This window comes from Leopardus geoffroyi, chromosome C1 (genome assembly GCF_018350155.1).
Source record: "Leopardus geoffroyi isolate Oge1 chromosome C1, O.geoffroyi_Oge1_pat1.0, whole genome shotgun sequence".
Classification (NCBI taxonomy): domain Eukaryota; kingdom Metazoa; phylum Chordata; class Mammalia; order Carnivora; family Felidae; genus Leopardus; species Leopardus geoffroyi.
Window position 1 is genome coordinate 155205509 of NC_059328.1, and position 15671 is coordinate 155221179.

The 15671-nt window shown below is 39.2% G+C and overlaps 1 protein-coding gene across 1 annotated transcript in view; it reads right to left on the reverse strand.

The window, feature by feature from the left end:
* Positions 1 to 15671, reverse strand: part of TTC21B (tetratricopeptide repeat domain 21B) — an 83307-nt gene that overhangs the window by 14310 nt on the left and 53326 nt on the right. The window contains exons 21-25 of the mRNA XM_045480067.1: positions 14275 to 14385; positions 12965 to 13046; positions 5032 to 5182; positions 4399 to 4560; positions 2332 to 2527 (exon numbers count right to left, since the gene is read on the reverse strand). Of these exons, the coding sequence (XP_045336023.1) occupies positions 2332 to 2527; positions 4399 to 4560; positions 5032 to 5182; positions 12965 to 13046; positions 14275 to 14385 (702 nt within the window). The remainder of the gene's footprint in view (positions 1 to 2331; positions 2528 to 4398; positions 4561 to 5031; positions 5183 to 12964; positions 13047 to 14274; positions 14386 to 15671) is intronic.

Sequence of the window (15671 nt, forward strand, 5' to 3'; positions counted from 1 at the left end):
ATCTCAGTTTGTGAGTTTGAGCCCTGCATCGGGCTCTGTGCTGACACCTCAGAGCCTGTAGCCTGCTTTGCATTCTGTGTCTCCCTCTATCTCTGCCCCTCCCCTGCTCATGCTCTATCTCTCTTTCAAAATAAAAAAAATTTAAAAAAAGTCCAGATCTAGTCACATGCTAAAAATATCCCACACTATACATTTAAAAATAAGCTCTCTGAATCACACACCTTGAGTTTGATTGGAATTAATCAACTTCTCACCGCTTGATCACTCCTGAATGAACTCAAGAATGGTTTCTAAAAGTGCAAACCTGAGTTACAACCCCTGCATTAGACCCATATGTCTTTTCTGGTGCAGACATCCTAAGGTGTTCAGCTGGCTTGTCAATGTCTCTCTCAGTCACTCTGAGCTGCAGCAACTTTAGATCACAGAAGACAATATAGCCATGTTGTAACCAATGCACCCTTATGCTTCAAGACGACAGGATGAAAGCAGGTGGAAACAGTTTGCTTGGGTTTAATGTGTCTCCTACCTTTTCCTCAGGTGACTTCCTGTTACCTACCTCTTTTTCAATCAATCTGAATGCTACAGAGTGCCATAAATATACCCTATGCTTGTCTGCCTCCTTGCCTTTGTTCATACTTTCCCCTTCCCCTAGAATGTATGTATTGTCTGTCTCTGCCTGTGAAAATGCAATTTATCATGGTTCTTCTTAAATCACACCTCTCCACAAAAGGGCCTCCCCACTTTCCTTATACTGTTTCCTACACCACTTTTACCTGTAACTCTAGGACAGAATGTAATAGATTTTGGTTTGTACACAGGCAGTATGCTTTGCCTTATCATCCCTAGATTATGACAAACTCGATAAAAGAGACTATACACTTTTGTGATTCCCATTTTGCCTAGCACCCACTGGCTGCTTAGTGAATATTCATTTTATTAATACATGCAGCTTATGAGTTAAAAGAAAAAAATGCCAGATAACTGCTGAAACTTCAGTTCATGCATCAGTCTTAGGCTGGAATGGTCAGTGAACAGATTTGAGGGTAGTATATTACTAATCACACATATATGAATGGTAAAAACAATGCAGTCTCACCAACACAAAAAACTGGCACAGCACTGCTAAGAAACAGCCGTGATGTCGCTCACTGATTTTGGTGTTCTCTCAAACCTCATGACTTAAACTCTCTCCCCTACTTCTGCTCTCCATTCATCAGCCGCTGCCGTCCATCTGCTGCCACATGGCCCACCCCTGAGAGGGTCACTTCATGGTCAGCAGAAGGGTGCTGCTCTAGAATGTCACTGCTGCTGATACTACCTTGCTGTTAAGTTCCAAGGGTGGCTTACAGGGGTGATAAAGTGCCATCTAGGATGCTTGTGCACAAATGGCAACAGGAGCTATAGGTTCCCCAAAGCTCTCTTGGGTCATGGGAGGCAAGAGGAAGGGGCCACTGCAGGAGGGTTTTGGTGGCTTACTGCTACCACTGTGATCTCTGAACCGCAAGAAAACACAGCAAAGTTCTGTATGTCCTCTGAGAGACATAAATTATGAATTTTTGGTGGCCTACAACACTGTTGAATGGAAGAACATGAAATCCAATGAGTATGCTTAGAACTAGCGATCACCCACTGCTGATGAGTGGGGTCCCTAGAATTCCTTCCTTAGTATCAAGCAATTGAAGAAATACAGCACTGTGTGAGAGAAGGCAAAACCAAGCACCCAGAGTGAGAAGGTGGATCTGAGTGAGGTGAAAAGAGAAGAAAATCTCTGATCTAATTATTATTTGCTCTAATTATTATTATTGTTGTTACTATTATTATTTTTGCAGGGGGAAACAACACCATTATTCTCACGACTGAATTATAAGTGGTCAGTACTGACCTCATTTAGCCTTAGATTTGGAAACATTTCAAGTTTGCATAAGTGAAAAGGTGAGCTATCAAGGCAGACAGGTATTTATTTTCACTTAGCAAGTTAAGTGAAACAACACAGCAACTTTCCAGAAGATAAAGCCATTCCTTTGAGTTAATTTATGCCCTTTTGAAGAAGAATTTCCTTTTCTTAGAATTTACCATTCTAATAGAAATAAATATAAATACATATATAAAGAAATACAAATAAATACAAATATGAATAAATAAATATAAACAACATATCAAAATAGTAACAAAACTGTTTCTTCTGGAAACAGAGGTATATATATATTACGTAGAATTATGCCGAACTACAGAGGCAATTTGTACTTGTCATTAAGTCAATCTTCAGAAAGTAAACAACTATTTCTATACCACCAAGGAAAGATAATATAAAGCTGAAAAAGAAAATCTAACCTCAGATGTTGCTATTTCGGTGAAGGTATTCAATGCTTGTTCAACATTAGACTTCTGTTTGGTAGCGACTAGGCAATAGTTTTCCATTATGCGAAGCTGTACATGACCCTGAATGGTCTGAGGTTTTAGTTCTTTAAGGAGTTTTTCTGCTGTTCTCACTGCTAATTGCACAGACTCTTGCTTCTCAGTTGAATTCCTATATACAATTAAAAATAAATCTGTCTGTTACTCATGAAGTAAAATTCACTGATTTTGGAATGAGCCCTAGGGTACACTGGCTTCTTTGCTGTCACTTATTTAATGTAACCCTTTTGTAGAATGTCACTCATTCTCTTCTAATACAAGGTGAACCACGGTTACAATGCATTAGATTTAAACAATTAATACAGCTTTAATGAAACACCATTAAACATTTATTCACTTTAGACTGAAGACAAAAATTGGACAATATCTGTATGTGGTGAGTGTGTTCATTTCCACTAATATAAAACTAGAATTCAGGAGAAGTAGAATCATACAATTATCAAGTGGTACATACACTCAGAAAATGAAAGGAAAGAAAGGAGGGAGTAAAAAGTAACTAACTTTGCTGAAGCACCTACTATGTGCCAAGTACTGCAATATTTTTACCTATCAGTCTCTCAGAAAAGAAACTATGTATCTGTCAAAGGCTGTAAATGTCAAGTGTAAAAACAATGTGGATATGTGACATCAATTTTCTTATTTTTAAAAAAATATATAAATCCATTAATAAAAGGAAATTAAATTCTCAAAGCCCATTCACTAAACCATTGTTTTTTTTACCTCAGGCTTCAGGCTTTACCTTCTCTAAAACATTTCACATTGTTGAATACCTTCTTCAAAGTTTCCCTCCTTTGCCTTCTGTAACATTATGGTTTTGGGTCTCTTGCTACCATGCTGACTGTCCTTTTCTGACTTCCCTTCCTCCTCCAATCCCCTTAAACGTTAGCCCGAAGTTTAGTTTTCAAACTTATGTTACTGCATTCTATTTGCAAAGAGGCCATTCATTGAGCTCCAACTGTCTACTCTGATCACACATCCCCCACACCTGTATCTCAAGCTGGGACCTCCCTTCTGAGTTCTAGTTTTATATTTTCAACTATTTGCTAAATATTTCCATGAGGACAGCCTATAGTTGCATAACAGTATGTTACCTAAACCTTTATAAACAAACAGAAACATGCCTCTCCTTTGGTCTAAAACTTTCAATGGTCTCTATAACCCAAGCCTTCAAATCTGTCATTAAAACCTCTCAGCAGTCTGTTCTCATTTTCTCTCACACCCCTGTGCATCTTCCCCTGACTGCTTTGCACTGCTAGGATTTCTATAAATTCTTGTAACACTTACTATCCATTTCACCCATTTCTGTTTTGTCAAAGATCCAATGGTTTCAGATATTGTCTTGCCTCCTAAGTAAATTACATGCTCCTGAAGGCAGAAACTACCTTATGTACCTTACGCATTTACATCCTTATATATCCCCTACAATGCCTTGCCCATTTCTGAGAACAAGCAACTAACACAGGTTGATAGCAATAGCACTATTTATCAGCAGTGCACCACGGTGGCTATTAGCAGGAACTTTGAGGTCACGTAGAACTCAGTCCACATCTTGCCCCCACCATTTACTATCACATTAGATAGGTTAACTCTGAGCTTAGTTCACAACACTGTTGCAGGGAGTAAATAAGACAATGCACATAAAGTATATAGTATAGCACAGGGTATAGCAGAGAACTACCATATGCTAAGGAGTTACTGTTACTGTGTGGACAGCTTTTGCTAAAGTAATCAAATTCTACAATTTATGCTGTTTCAACAAGTAATTAGGGAAACGTCTTTGTAGCATGCTTATTCTGATTTAGGAAGCCTCTTAAAAGCATTTCATGCTTGTTTCAGAGAATGGCTATTCTAGCTATGATTTTTTTTCACCTGCCTTTTCATTAGTGCTCTCCTAGAGTTTAGCCCTCTTTTAGAAGGTATCCTTGCTTGTTATCCCTAGTAAGTGTTTCCAGAAAAGGGATAATTTGTCAAATGATAACTCACCCTAGGTCTCCATCCAGATTTTCAAATACTTCACCTCCAACAGTTTCATTATCTGGATTCAGACAGATTTCTATCATATTATAAAGGGCATTTTGGCCCCAGTCACTGTCTTTCCGAGCTTTATTAAAGTGTCGAAGGGCATCATTTGGTTCTCCAGTATACCTTGTTAGATATTAAAAAAAAAAAAAAATCACTTATTTCAATTGCCAACTACAAACTTTAAGTCATTTATAATATCTTTGGTAAAGATTTGGTTAAAATTATTAACATGTTTTTTTAAAGTTTTTAATTTGAGAGAGAGAGAGAGCACAAATGGGGGAGAGGGGCAGAAGAAGGGAAGGAGGGAGGGAGAGATGCAGGGAGGGAGGGGGAGGGAGAGAGAGAGAGAGAGAGAGAGAGAATGAATCCTAAGCAGGCTCCGTGCTCAGCCCAGAGTCCGACTTGGGGCTGGATCCCATGACCCTGGGATCATGACCTGAGCCGAAACCAAGAATTGGATGCTCGACCCACTGAGCCACCCAAGCGCTCCATAAAATGTAGATCTATCTTAAGACAAAGGAAAGTTTATTCCACTTTATTCACAATGAGAAAGAAAAAAACTATTATGTAGGATTTATTCACCAACAGATTTACCAAAGATATAGTCCTTTACAGTATTGAAATCCCGGCTCCAATTTTGCTCTGGAGTTACGTTTTTCAGCCATTAAGAAAAATCTTGGAACATCCTCAAGTTTTCCACATCTTCTCAGGAAATCAATTAAACGAGATAATGTCATGTAATTATCTAGAAACAAAGAATATTTCAAATATAGACAACATTTTATATCTCTTGTTTTTGTGGTTATAATCCTGCTTCATTAAAGTACAGTTTACTTTAAGTGATGTAGAATTTAAATACAAGCAAAAGGAATGCTTTAGGTATTATAAACCCTTAAAAAGACTGTATGAGTAACTGGATAAAGGTTTGGCTGGTCTGGGCAGTGGGAGAAGGTTCTATACAAGCCAATATATAAAAATGTACATTTGTTATAACTTGATTTTCAACTGTTCCTGGGACCAAAACCTAGAAACAGTCTCTGCATTGATCATCTAAACTGAAACTGTAGAATTCAGGAGGGTTGATGTGATTACACAGGGTTAAGACTATCTCTGACCTCCTTTCTCCTCCACCCTTAGCTAGGAACAGGGTGAGAACAGTACTTTTTGATGATAATGTTTGGGGTGGGCAATTAGAAATTTTACTCCAGACTTTTCTTAATATGTATATGTGACTAATGTACTAGACACTAGCTTAGCATAATACAACTGTAACAAATCAGTCCTAGTATTTTAATCCTAATTTGCCTTCTCCTAAGAAAAAAGAATTAATTTAGTTCTTTGGTATCAGGTATAATTTACTGGCAGGTTCTTAGAAAGCCTTTTCCCAATTCTATCTAGTTCTTTTATATCATTAAAATACTGTTTTGAGAAAAATTTAATAAATATTTTTCAGATTGTAAAAATAACGCATGGACATTTTAGAAAATTTGGAAAAGTATAAAGAAGAAAAAGAAATCACTCATATTCCCACCAGCTAGAGATGACCACATTTTGGTACTTTTCCTTTCATATATTTGTGAGTGAAATCATTCTATCAGTATCCATGTATCTACTTTTATTCTATCAATATTTAATATATATAAAATTAATATGCAATATTAATATACAATATTAATATATACAAAATTGAAGTCACACTTGGGGTTTTAATTTTGGTTCAGCATTATACAATAAACATTTCCCAACTCATTAAATAGTCTTCAAAAACATGATTTAAATGGCTGCAAAATAGTCTATTATATCAATGGCTCATATTTTATTTCTCTATAGTTGTGCTTTTTAGATGTTTGGACTCTCAAGTTTCAGTGAGGACAGGACTCATAGTAGGGGATTTGCGAAAATCATTGTATAAGCTATGCTGATCTTTTCCGTTGAGTGAATTAGAATTAAAACACACAAACAAAAACTTTTTAAGAAATTTTTCCTTGATTTTATGTTCTAAGGAGAGAAAATATATGATCCAGCAAGTCCACTTCTGGGTATATATTCAAAAGAATGGAAAGCAGGGAATCAAGTAAATATGTGTGCACCTGTGTTTACAGCAGCATTACTCACAATAGCCAAAAGTGAAAACAACCTAATGTTCATCATCAGATGAATGGACAAATAAAGTGTGGCATATACACACAATGGAGTATTACTCAGCCTTAAAAAGGAAGGAAATCCTGACATATGCTACAGCATGGATGAACATTGAAAGCATTATACTAAATGAAATAAGCCAGGCACAAAAGGGCAAATATCATATGATTCCACTTATATAAGGTATCTACCTACAGTAGTCAAATTCATAGAGAGGTAGAATGGGAGTTGCCAAGAGATGGGGGAGGGGAGCATGGGGCGTTAGCGTTTAGTGGGTACAGAATTTTAGTTTAGAATGATGGAAAAGTTCTGAAGATGAAAAATGGCGATGGGTACAAAATAATTTGAATGTACTAAATGTCAGCGAACTGTACACTCAAAAATGGCTAAAATGGCAAATTTTATGTTATGTACTTTTTGTTATGTTACCACAATAAAAAATACTTAAAAAAAAAAATTCTGTAGGCTTGGTTTCTACTCTATTACATGATGTTAACGTAATCCAGGTTGACAACATCATCATTTGCCTTCCTTTACCTAGTATCTTGAGATTTTGTTCTTCCTGTTTTTTGGCATCACTAAAATACAGAGCATGGTTTCAGAGAAAGAGGATTCAACTAGTGGTCTTGTCTTTTAGCTATGGAAATTCAAACAAATTACTCAAATTCTCTGAGTCAAGGATTACCTATTTTCTTCAAATAGGAATATAATATTGACCCTCAACATGTCACAGAGACCAAATAGAAAAAGGTCATGAAAGAGCTTTAAAAATACAATGGTCATTAGTGGGGAGCCTGGGTGGCTCAGTCAGTTAAGCGTCTGGCTCTTGGTTTTGGCTCAGGTCATGATCTCATGGTTTCGTGGGTCCAATCTCCACATCGGGCTCTATGCTGACAGGACGGACTCGGCTTGGGACTCTCTGTCTCCCTCTCTCTCTGCCCCTCCCCAGCTTGCACTGTTTCTTTCTCAAAAATAAATAAACTTAAAAAATTAAAAAAAAAATTACAATGGTCATTAGTAATATTTACAACTCCAAAAGTGTGGATAGAAACTAGGGATAACTACCCACAATAAAGTCACAGGACCTAGAAGCTGTCTTGGATTAGGCAGGATGTGAAGGTGAAAATTTCTGGCCAAAGTTTTTTTGTATGATGTTGCTAATATGTGCGATGCATGATATTGCTAATATTATCTAAAGTCAACATTGGGAGGACAGTTTCTTAAATAATTATCGCTTTCCAATACTACTGAAATGTATTATTAGTTCAAATTATAATTACCACTGATACTGACTTGTCTTTTGGTTAACCATGAAATCTGACAAACAGGCAAATTTCTGTACTTAGGGAATCCATTGAAAACTGAAATGTATTATATATTCTGAAAAAACTTAGCTCATACCTATTGAGGGATAGGGAGAAGATACCAAATGATTATAGTGTGATGCGATGCAGCATGAATAAAAGTGCTTTGGAATTACAATGCACAGAATTCCTAACTGCCTGAGGGAGGCGGGAGGTTTCACATGGAATCAGACCTTTGGGCAGCCTGAAGGCTACGAGGAGGATCTTGCTAGACATACCAAGACATTCCAAGAGGCATATGGCATGTGCAAAGTCAGAGCAGAGCAGCGTGGGGAGTGCTGCTAAGTCCAAGGTTACCTGATATTAAAGTGGAGGAAGAGGGGTAAGAAATACAAATGGACCAGTAATTTAGGGCTGCCTTATTACCAAAATAATGCTATGATTTTAGACTTTCCCCTGGAGAGCCATCCTACATTGTACGCCAAGCAACAGTTTTTGATTTACAGAAGTGCTATGAAGGTGTCAAATGGCAGGAGCCTAGAGACTGGAGGATGAGTGCGGGGGCTGCACTGGTCTGGGTGAGAGGGGATAAAGGCGCTAATTCGAGCAGTAGGCTTAGCAGACGGCAGCCTGGATGTGACAGCTGGCTCTTTAGCAGACAGAACTGATGAACCCTGTTAAGAAGTTAGTGTGAGGGAAGGGACAACCCAAGATGATGTGGAGATTTTAAGAGTTAAGAGGTGTAATCTGTCAAGAGAACAGTAATTACCTCTATAGGAAGGATTGTCTACTAGTTAGGTTAACTCAAATTAGACAGTGCATTTCTGAAGTCAGCTAAAATACAGCATTAATTTAAGGTATAACATGTGTTACTTAGGATGACCTATAATTCATGCAGAGAGTAAGTAAAGATACTCAGGTGTTAGAATGATTCTGATAGAACAGATCTGTGAATAGAGTCCTATTAGGAATAAAGAATGCAAGATTAAAAACCTAAAATATGACAGAGACCATAAAAATTTTAACATTTTGTATTTTTAAATGACTGGGTATTTTAGTCATGCATTGATCCATTCAACCAATAAATATTTATTTTGCACCATCTATGTGCTTGGTGATTCGTCTGATGCTGGGGACGTAAGATGAATATGACGTGATCTCTGCAAACTTGAGGAGACTGTAGTCCCATGGAGAAGACAAATGGATGCATAAATATTTTCAGAAAGATACTAGAAGAGATGAGACAAAGAGGTATGGGTGAAGTCATCCAGGATTTGGGTGACCAATTCATCCCACTTTGTTGAGACTTTCTTTTAGCATTGGAAGTACTGCATTCCAGGAGATCCTCTCGTCTCTGGCAAACCGAGGTAGATGGTCCCCCTACTCAGCATCATGTAAGGCATCTTAAAACATAGGTGGTGGCAGTAAGGTACAGGCTTTTGTTTTTGGTAAAGGGTGAGTATATTTTGGATCATGTGTTGGGAACGAGAAAAAGAATAAGGAAGGCAATGTGCATTATAGGCAAAAGGAAAAAGAAACATGCAAAGATTTGGACATATGGACGTATGTGATTTGGTATTTCCAATGTACAAAGTCTGTACACTGAATTTACAAATAATTTATTTTATATTTGTTTATAAACAGACAGTCCAAAGCTGCCAGTCTACTAAGCCAATTTGACTATTATCTCTTTCAACAAAATGCTGATGCCAAGTTACCTGGCTGAGACCACATTCACACGACAGATGAGGGCTTCTTCAAATCTTCTATGTGAGGGCACTAGCGTCATCAATGGCTTAAAAATATTCCAAGGGCAGAGGTTTGTTTTTTTAAAGAAGCCAGGTTTGATTATTCACTCAGAGGGAAGTGCTACAATATGAGAACAGCTTGAGACAGAATGAAAATAGTATGTGTGTCCCTTAAACTGGCAGTTCATAGAAGGAGAAAAGGACAAGCAGAGTCTAGAACCCCGGACAGAAATGGCATGACAAAAATAACTTAGGCTTGAAGAAAGTAAGAGTAAGCTTTGGGCAACTGAGGTGGGAAGATGTACTCAGAGTGAGTAGAAGAGGTAAGATGTTAATATAATTAACTGCACTCTTTTATTTTTTTAATGTTTATTTATTATTTTTGAGAGAGAGATAGAGAGTGGGGTGGGAGGAAGAGAGAGACGAAGACAGAAGATCTGTAGGGGGCTCTGTGCTGTTGCCAGAGAGCCTGATGCGGGGTTTAAATTCCCGAACTGTGAGAGAGATCATGACCTGAGCTTAACCGACTGAGCCACCCAGGCACCTGGATTAACTGCACTCTTTTAAATAACACCTGGGTAGAAGCTGGGACAGACTGGGGAAAGAAACAACAACAGAGCATGAGGCAATCCAAAGGTGGGAGAACATTTAAAAAGATAATAAAAATAGTAGAAATAAAATAAAATGTTATCACTATAAAGACAGAAAGAACTTATTTTCTTTCAACCTTTACTCTAACGAGGGGTATTTTGTTTGTAAGTAGAAAGTGTTGTTCTCAAATTCAAACTTTTTAAAAGTAGAAGCATTAGTAACTACAATGGTAGAGTATATAAGGTTCTTTGAGTTGCCCTACTTGAAAGAGACAGCTGCCCAAACCAGGCAGTTCTGGTTGCCCGTGGTGGCATCCCGCCATGAAGGCATTAGGGTTTACAAGAACTGAGTGACACCTCTAGGAGTCCTCTCCGATTTCAAACTCTTTTTGGTAAAAACGTAAGTAACGCACATTACTGTTTCCACCTTCCTTTCCTGTTTTCCTTTTCCTCCCCCCTTCCCTCTCCCTTGTTCCCTTTGCTCCTCCCACTCTTTTTCTATCCAATATTTACTGAGCACCAAGTTGGCCAGATACGGTTCTAAACCCTGGAAACACAGCAACAAAGACAAAGTTCCTGGCCACTTGATGCTTACATTCTATTATTTAGGGTGATATAAAAAAACCAAACACAAGATAGAAAGAGAGCAGTAAGAGGTGTCATTGATACAGGATGGCTGCAGAAGGGTGCTCTCAGGATGTGGCCATGCTGGAGCCAAGTCCTGAAGGTGTGAAGTAGCCGCCACCAGAATATTCCAGGAAGAGGGAAGAGCAGTTTAAAAGTGTCAGGGCACTAAGCTGCGAGGACTGCTGCCTACCTAACATCTACCATCACTTTCTTCCTTACTATCAGAATTCTGATTTTATCTTACATGGCACTGGGTTCAACTAAAAGATGATCTTTCCCACCATCTTTTGCAGCCATGCAGGTGCTTCCAGAAGGGAAATTTTTTACAGAAAAAAAAAAAAGATGGTTCACTAGGGAGGTAATCCCTTTTAGCCACCTCCACCCCAACCTTTCCCATCTGGGCCCTGGAACGTTGATGCTAGAGCTGCAGTCATCCTGGACCATGAGGTGATACTCAGAGTAGAAGTCAGGCTGATGAGGGCAGGAGAAAAAGGCAGAGGACTCAGGTGTCCTGATGATACTGTGGGTCCTCCATGGCACTCTCCGCATAACTGACTTCTACATTTCTTTTACATAAGAGGAAAATAAAGAGCCATAATCATTCAGGCCACTGGAACTTTGAGAGGCACAGTCTCTGCTACTTTCAGCTGACAGCATTTCTCAACTGTCTGGAGGCAAGGAACAGAAACAGGGGTGAGTTTGAGAACAGAGCATTAACTATCTACGTGAGAGACACTGATGCCTGAGACCAGGTGGCAGCAGCACAGGAAGTAAAAGGTGATGGGATTCCAGGTATGCCCTGAAGGTAGAGCACACGGGGATATGCTGACAGACGGGATGTGGTAGAGAGAAAGATGAGCCGAAGGTAACTGTAAGGTTTGGGGCCTAAGTGGGTAAATGGTGATGCTATTTACTGAGGTGAGAAATGGAGGAGTAGATTTGGAGGGACAGAGGGAGAGATCCATTGTTCTACAGAAACATGTCAAGCTGGAGACCCCCCAGGACAGCAGAGTGGGAATGGGTCAGGACTGGAGGAACATGCTTGCAAGACACCAGCATACACGTAGGACATAAAGCCATGGGCCTGGATGAAGTCACCCAGTGGGCTGACTATATTAAAAAAAAAAAAAAAAAAAGTTTGAGAGCCCAGGTCTAGAACATTCTGATATTTACAGGTCATAAAGAGAAAAGAGATCTAACAAAGATGTAGACAACAAAAAAAGAAAAACCAGGGAAGCCCAGCGCCCCAGCAGGCAAGTGAAGAAAGTCCTTCACGAGGGAGGGAAGGAGCTGTGCTGAGCGTAAGGACAGACCACGGAAGCAGAGAGCTGAGATATGAACGCAGGCTCTGGCAGCTTGGAGGTGGCCGCCTGTCCTGCAGAAACAGCCTCCCTGGACTGCAGGAGCGGAGCAGATGATGTGGAGACAGCACAGATGGAAACCGTTTAGAGGAGATGTTCTATCCGGGAAAAGCGAAGAATGGAGCATTAATTGGCAGGAAGAGTAACTGGACAGTTAAGAATTGGTTTTTAGTTAATATATTTAGCAAGGGGCTATCACGCCATACTTGTGCGTGGACTTGGGAAAAAATGGTGGTGCAGGAGATACAGATGTGCCTGAAGAAAGCCCTCCGGGAGGACAGGGGTGGCATCCCGGGCCCACAGGGAGACACTGGCTGTGGGAAGGATGGCAGATCCGGGGAGGACAACGGCTGCGAGAAGGCAGACCTGATGAAAGGCGAATGGAGTTCTTCCAGTTGCTCGTATTTTCCTACTCAAGTGGGCGGCAACATTTTTAGTTGAGGACAAGGAAGGGGGATGAGGGGGCTAGAGGTTTGAGGGGGGGAGGGGAAGGTATAAAAAGCAGCTGGAACGAGTGAATTCATTAGAGAAATACAGCAGGATTGCCAGGCAGCATCTGAGGGCCCAGTGGGGGTCTGTGGTCATAATTTAAAGTGAGGCCAGTCAAAGGTGCTGCATTTTCCTTACAGCCATTTCTGCTACTCAAAGGCAGGTGTGGAATAGAGAGTTGGATTTGACTGAGGTTTTCATAACAGTCAAAAAGAAGAGAAAGGAAGTTGACTGCATTAGTAAAAACATAATTAATGGATATTTACCTGGTTTGCGTTCTAAAAGCTGCTGTAAATGAAACACTGCTTGTTCATAGTCCTGTTTCCTGAACATGAGATCTGCCGTCATCTATAAAGGTAAAAGTTGGTTCTAAAAATATTGCCATATATTTTACAAAGCATACCTTTCCTGTCAAGATTTAGGGCTATGAAAACACCTATGAAAAACATGAAGAGGGCAAAGTTTTACAAAAAGGAGCCATTTAAAATTCAAGTATATCGAGGAGCCTGGGTAGCTCAGTTGGTTGAGCATCTGACTTCCGCCCAGGTCATGATTTCACCGTTAGTGAGTTTGAGCCCCACGCCAGGCTCTGTGCTGACAGCTCAAAGCCTGGAGCCTGCTTTGATTCGGTGTCTCCCTCTCTCTGCCCCTCCCCCATTCACGTTCTTGTCTTTCTCTCTCTCTCTCTCAAATTAAATAAACATTAAAAAAATAAATAAAATAAAATTCGAGACTCAAGATATGAATTACACTAATTCATATCACTGTAACAGAAGATAATTAAGGATGTGAAACAGATCACTCTGTTCACAAAACTTTATTTTTAGCAGAAAATATGTTTCAAGTGGCTATTTTAAAAACAGAAATTTGAAGGGAACTGCACACTCTATGTGCCGTGATAGAAAAGATGCCTCCCTGGATTTGGCTAAAAGGATGAGAAGATTTAAAAAAACCCAAATACTCTTAAACCCTAAATATTCCAAAGCAATTTAAAATACACAAGATCTACTGAGCTTTTCTTATTGTGTTTTAAAAGGGATGCTTTTTATACTTCTTTTTTGTTGTAATAATAATTTTCAGTGAACCTCACATACTGTCATCTACCTAGCCGTTGGGAAATGAACTCGTATCTCAACCCGGGTAAAAATGAGAAAGCAAAGCACACCATCTTAGAACAATACATCAAGGCTTCTCTCTGTAACTACAAAAGTCCCATGGAAACTTTTTCATTAGTCCTGCATGTCTGGGTAAGTACTTAAAAGTCAGTCGTTAGCAAATGATAGCTTTGTCACATCAACTCTTCCTGATCATGTATCCTCTTCGGCATAAAGACAAATTAACTAGACCCCAAAGGGAAAGTAAAGGCCTGACCTAGGTTTGCCATTCTTATAAAACAAAAAGATTCTTGGTCTTTATTGGTAAAATATGCTAATAATGTTAAAAATACTGTTTCTTCCAAAAGTCAACATGAGCCAGGCCTCTCATCTAGTATTAGTTTTACGGGGTAAAATTTGAAACTTCCACATGGAATATAAAACACAACTGCCTCTCCAGCACTGAAGTCCTTTGCACTGACCATGGTGGCAGCTTCATTGTCCTGGTCACTCTGGAGAAGCAGCGCACAGTGCCGCAGGCAGGCATCAGGGTCGTCCTGTGCCAGGTACAATCGAGCCAGCTCCAACAGGATCTGTAGAGAAAAAGCGCAAGATTAGTCAGAAACTGTTTGGATAAAAAAGTGCATATGGAAAATGTCTGGACACAGATTACACTTCAGTTGACCAAAAGCGATTGCAATAAAAATGCCAAGCATGATCGGCAGGAAAACTATACACATACCCCCCTCTATTTTCTCTTATACTGGAAGAAAGGGGGAAAACAGGTAGTAACTCACTTGAAAGGTATACAGACACAAAGCACTGTGAAAAGAACACTGGTCTTAAATCAGAGAGAGATTAGAATCTAGTCCAGGCTTCCCCATGATGGGGCCAGGTCCCTGTTATCCCTCTAAACCTGTTTTCTCATTTGAAAAATAAAAAGCTTTTAGCAGATAACTTCCAAAGTATGCTTCAGATTTGAAAACATGATTCTAACTCCTTTAACCACCACTATACAAGGTACCTATTTGGCTATGCCTTAAGGGTTATTTTTGCCTTACATCTGAAAGAGTTGTATTCATTTTACAATGTTCAATTCAAAACCATAAATTTTGGGGCATCTGGGTGGCTCAGTTGCTTAAGCAGCTCAGGTCATGATCTCGCAGCTCAAGTGTTCGATCCCTGTATCGGGCTCTGTGCTGACAGCTCAGAGCCTGAAGCCTGCTTCAGGTTCTGTGTCTCCCTCTCTCTGCCCCTTCCCAACTCACACTCTGTCTCTCTCTCTAAAAAAAAACTAAACATTGAAAAAATAAATAAAACCTTAAATTCTAAAATATAGTTGTCTTTTCCCCTGCATCATGAAATAAATTCATCAGAAAAAGACAAATACTATATGATTTCACTCATGTGTGAAATTTAAGAAACAAAACAAATAAGCAAAGGGGAAAAAAAAAGAAGAGAGATAGAGGCAAACCAAGAAACAGACTCTTCACTGTAGAAAACACACTGATGGTGACCAGAGGGGAGGTGGGTGGGGGTATGGATGGGGATGAAGGAGGGTACTTGTGATGAACACTAGGTGTTGTATGGAATTGCTGAATCACTATATTGTACACCTGAAACTATTATTATGCTGTATGTTAACTAACTGGGATTTAAGTTAAAAAACGAAAAAGAAAAAAAGAAGTATTTAGCCATGTATTAATTTTTTTAAATTAATCATCTATCTAGATTTGAGAGAGTAACAGCATTTTAATTTACATAACCAGACACGTATAGAAGTTTTCTTTACCAGTATTATCCTTACAGGTATTCTCATGCTGTGCCACTTTAGGTAAGAGATTCAATCTAGTCACTTTTCTGTATATCCAGCACCAAA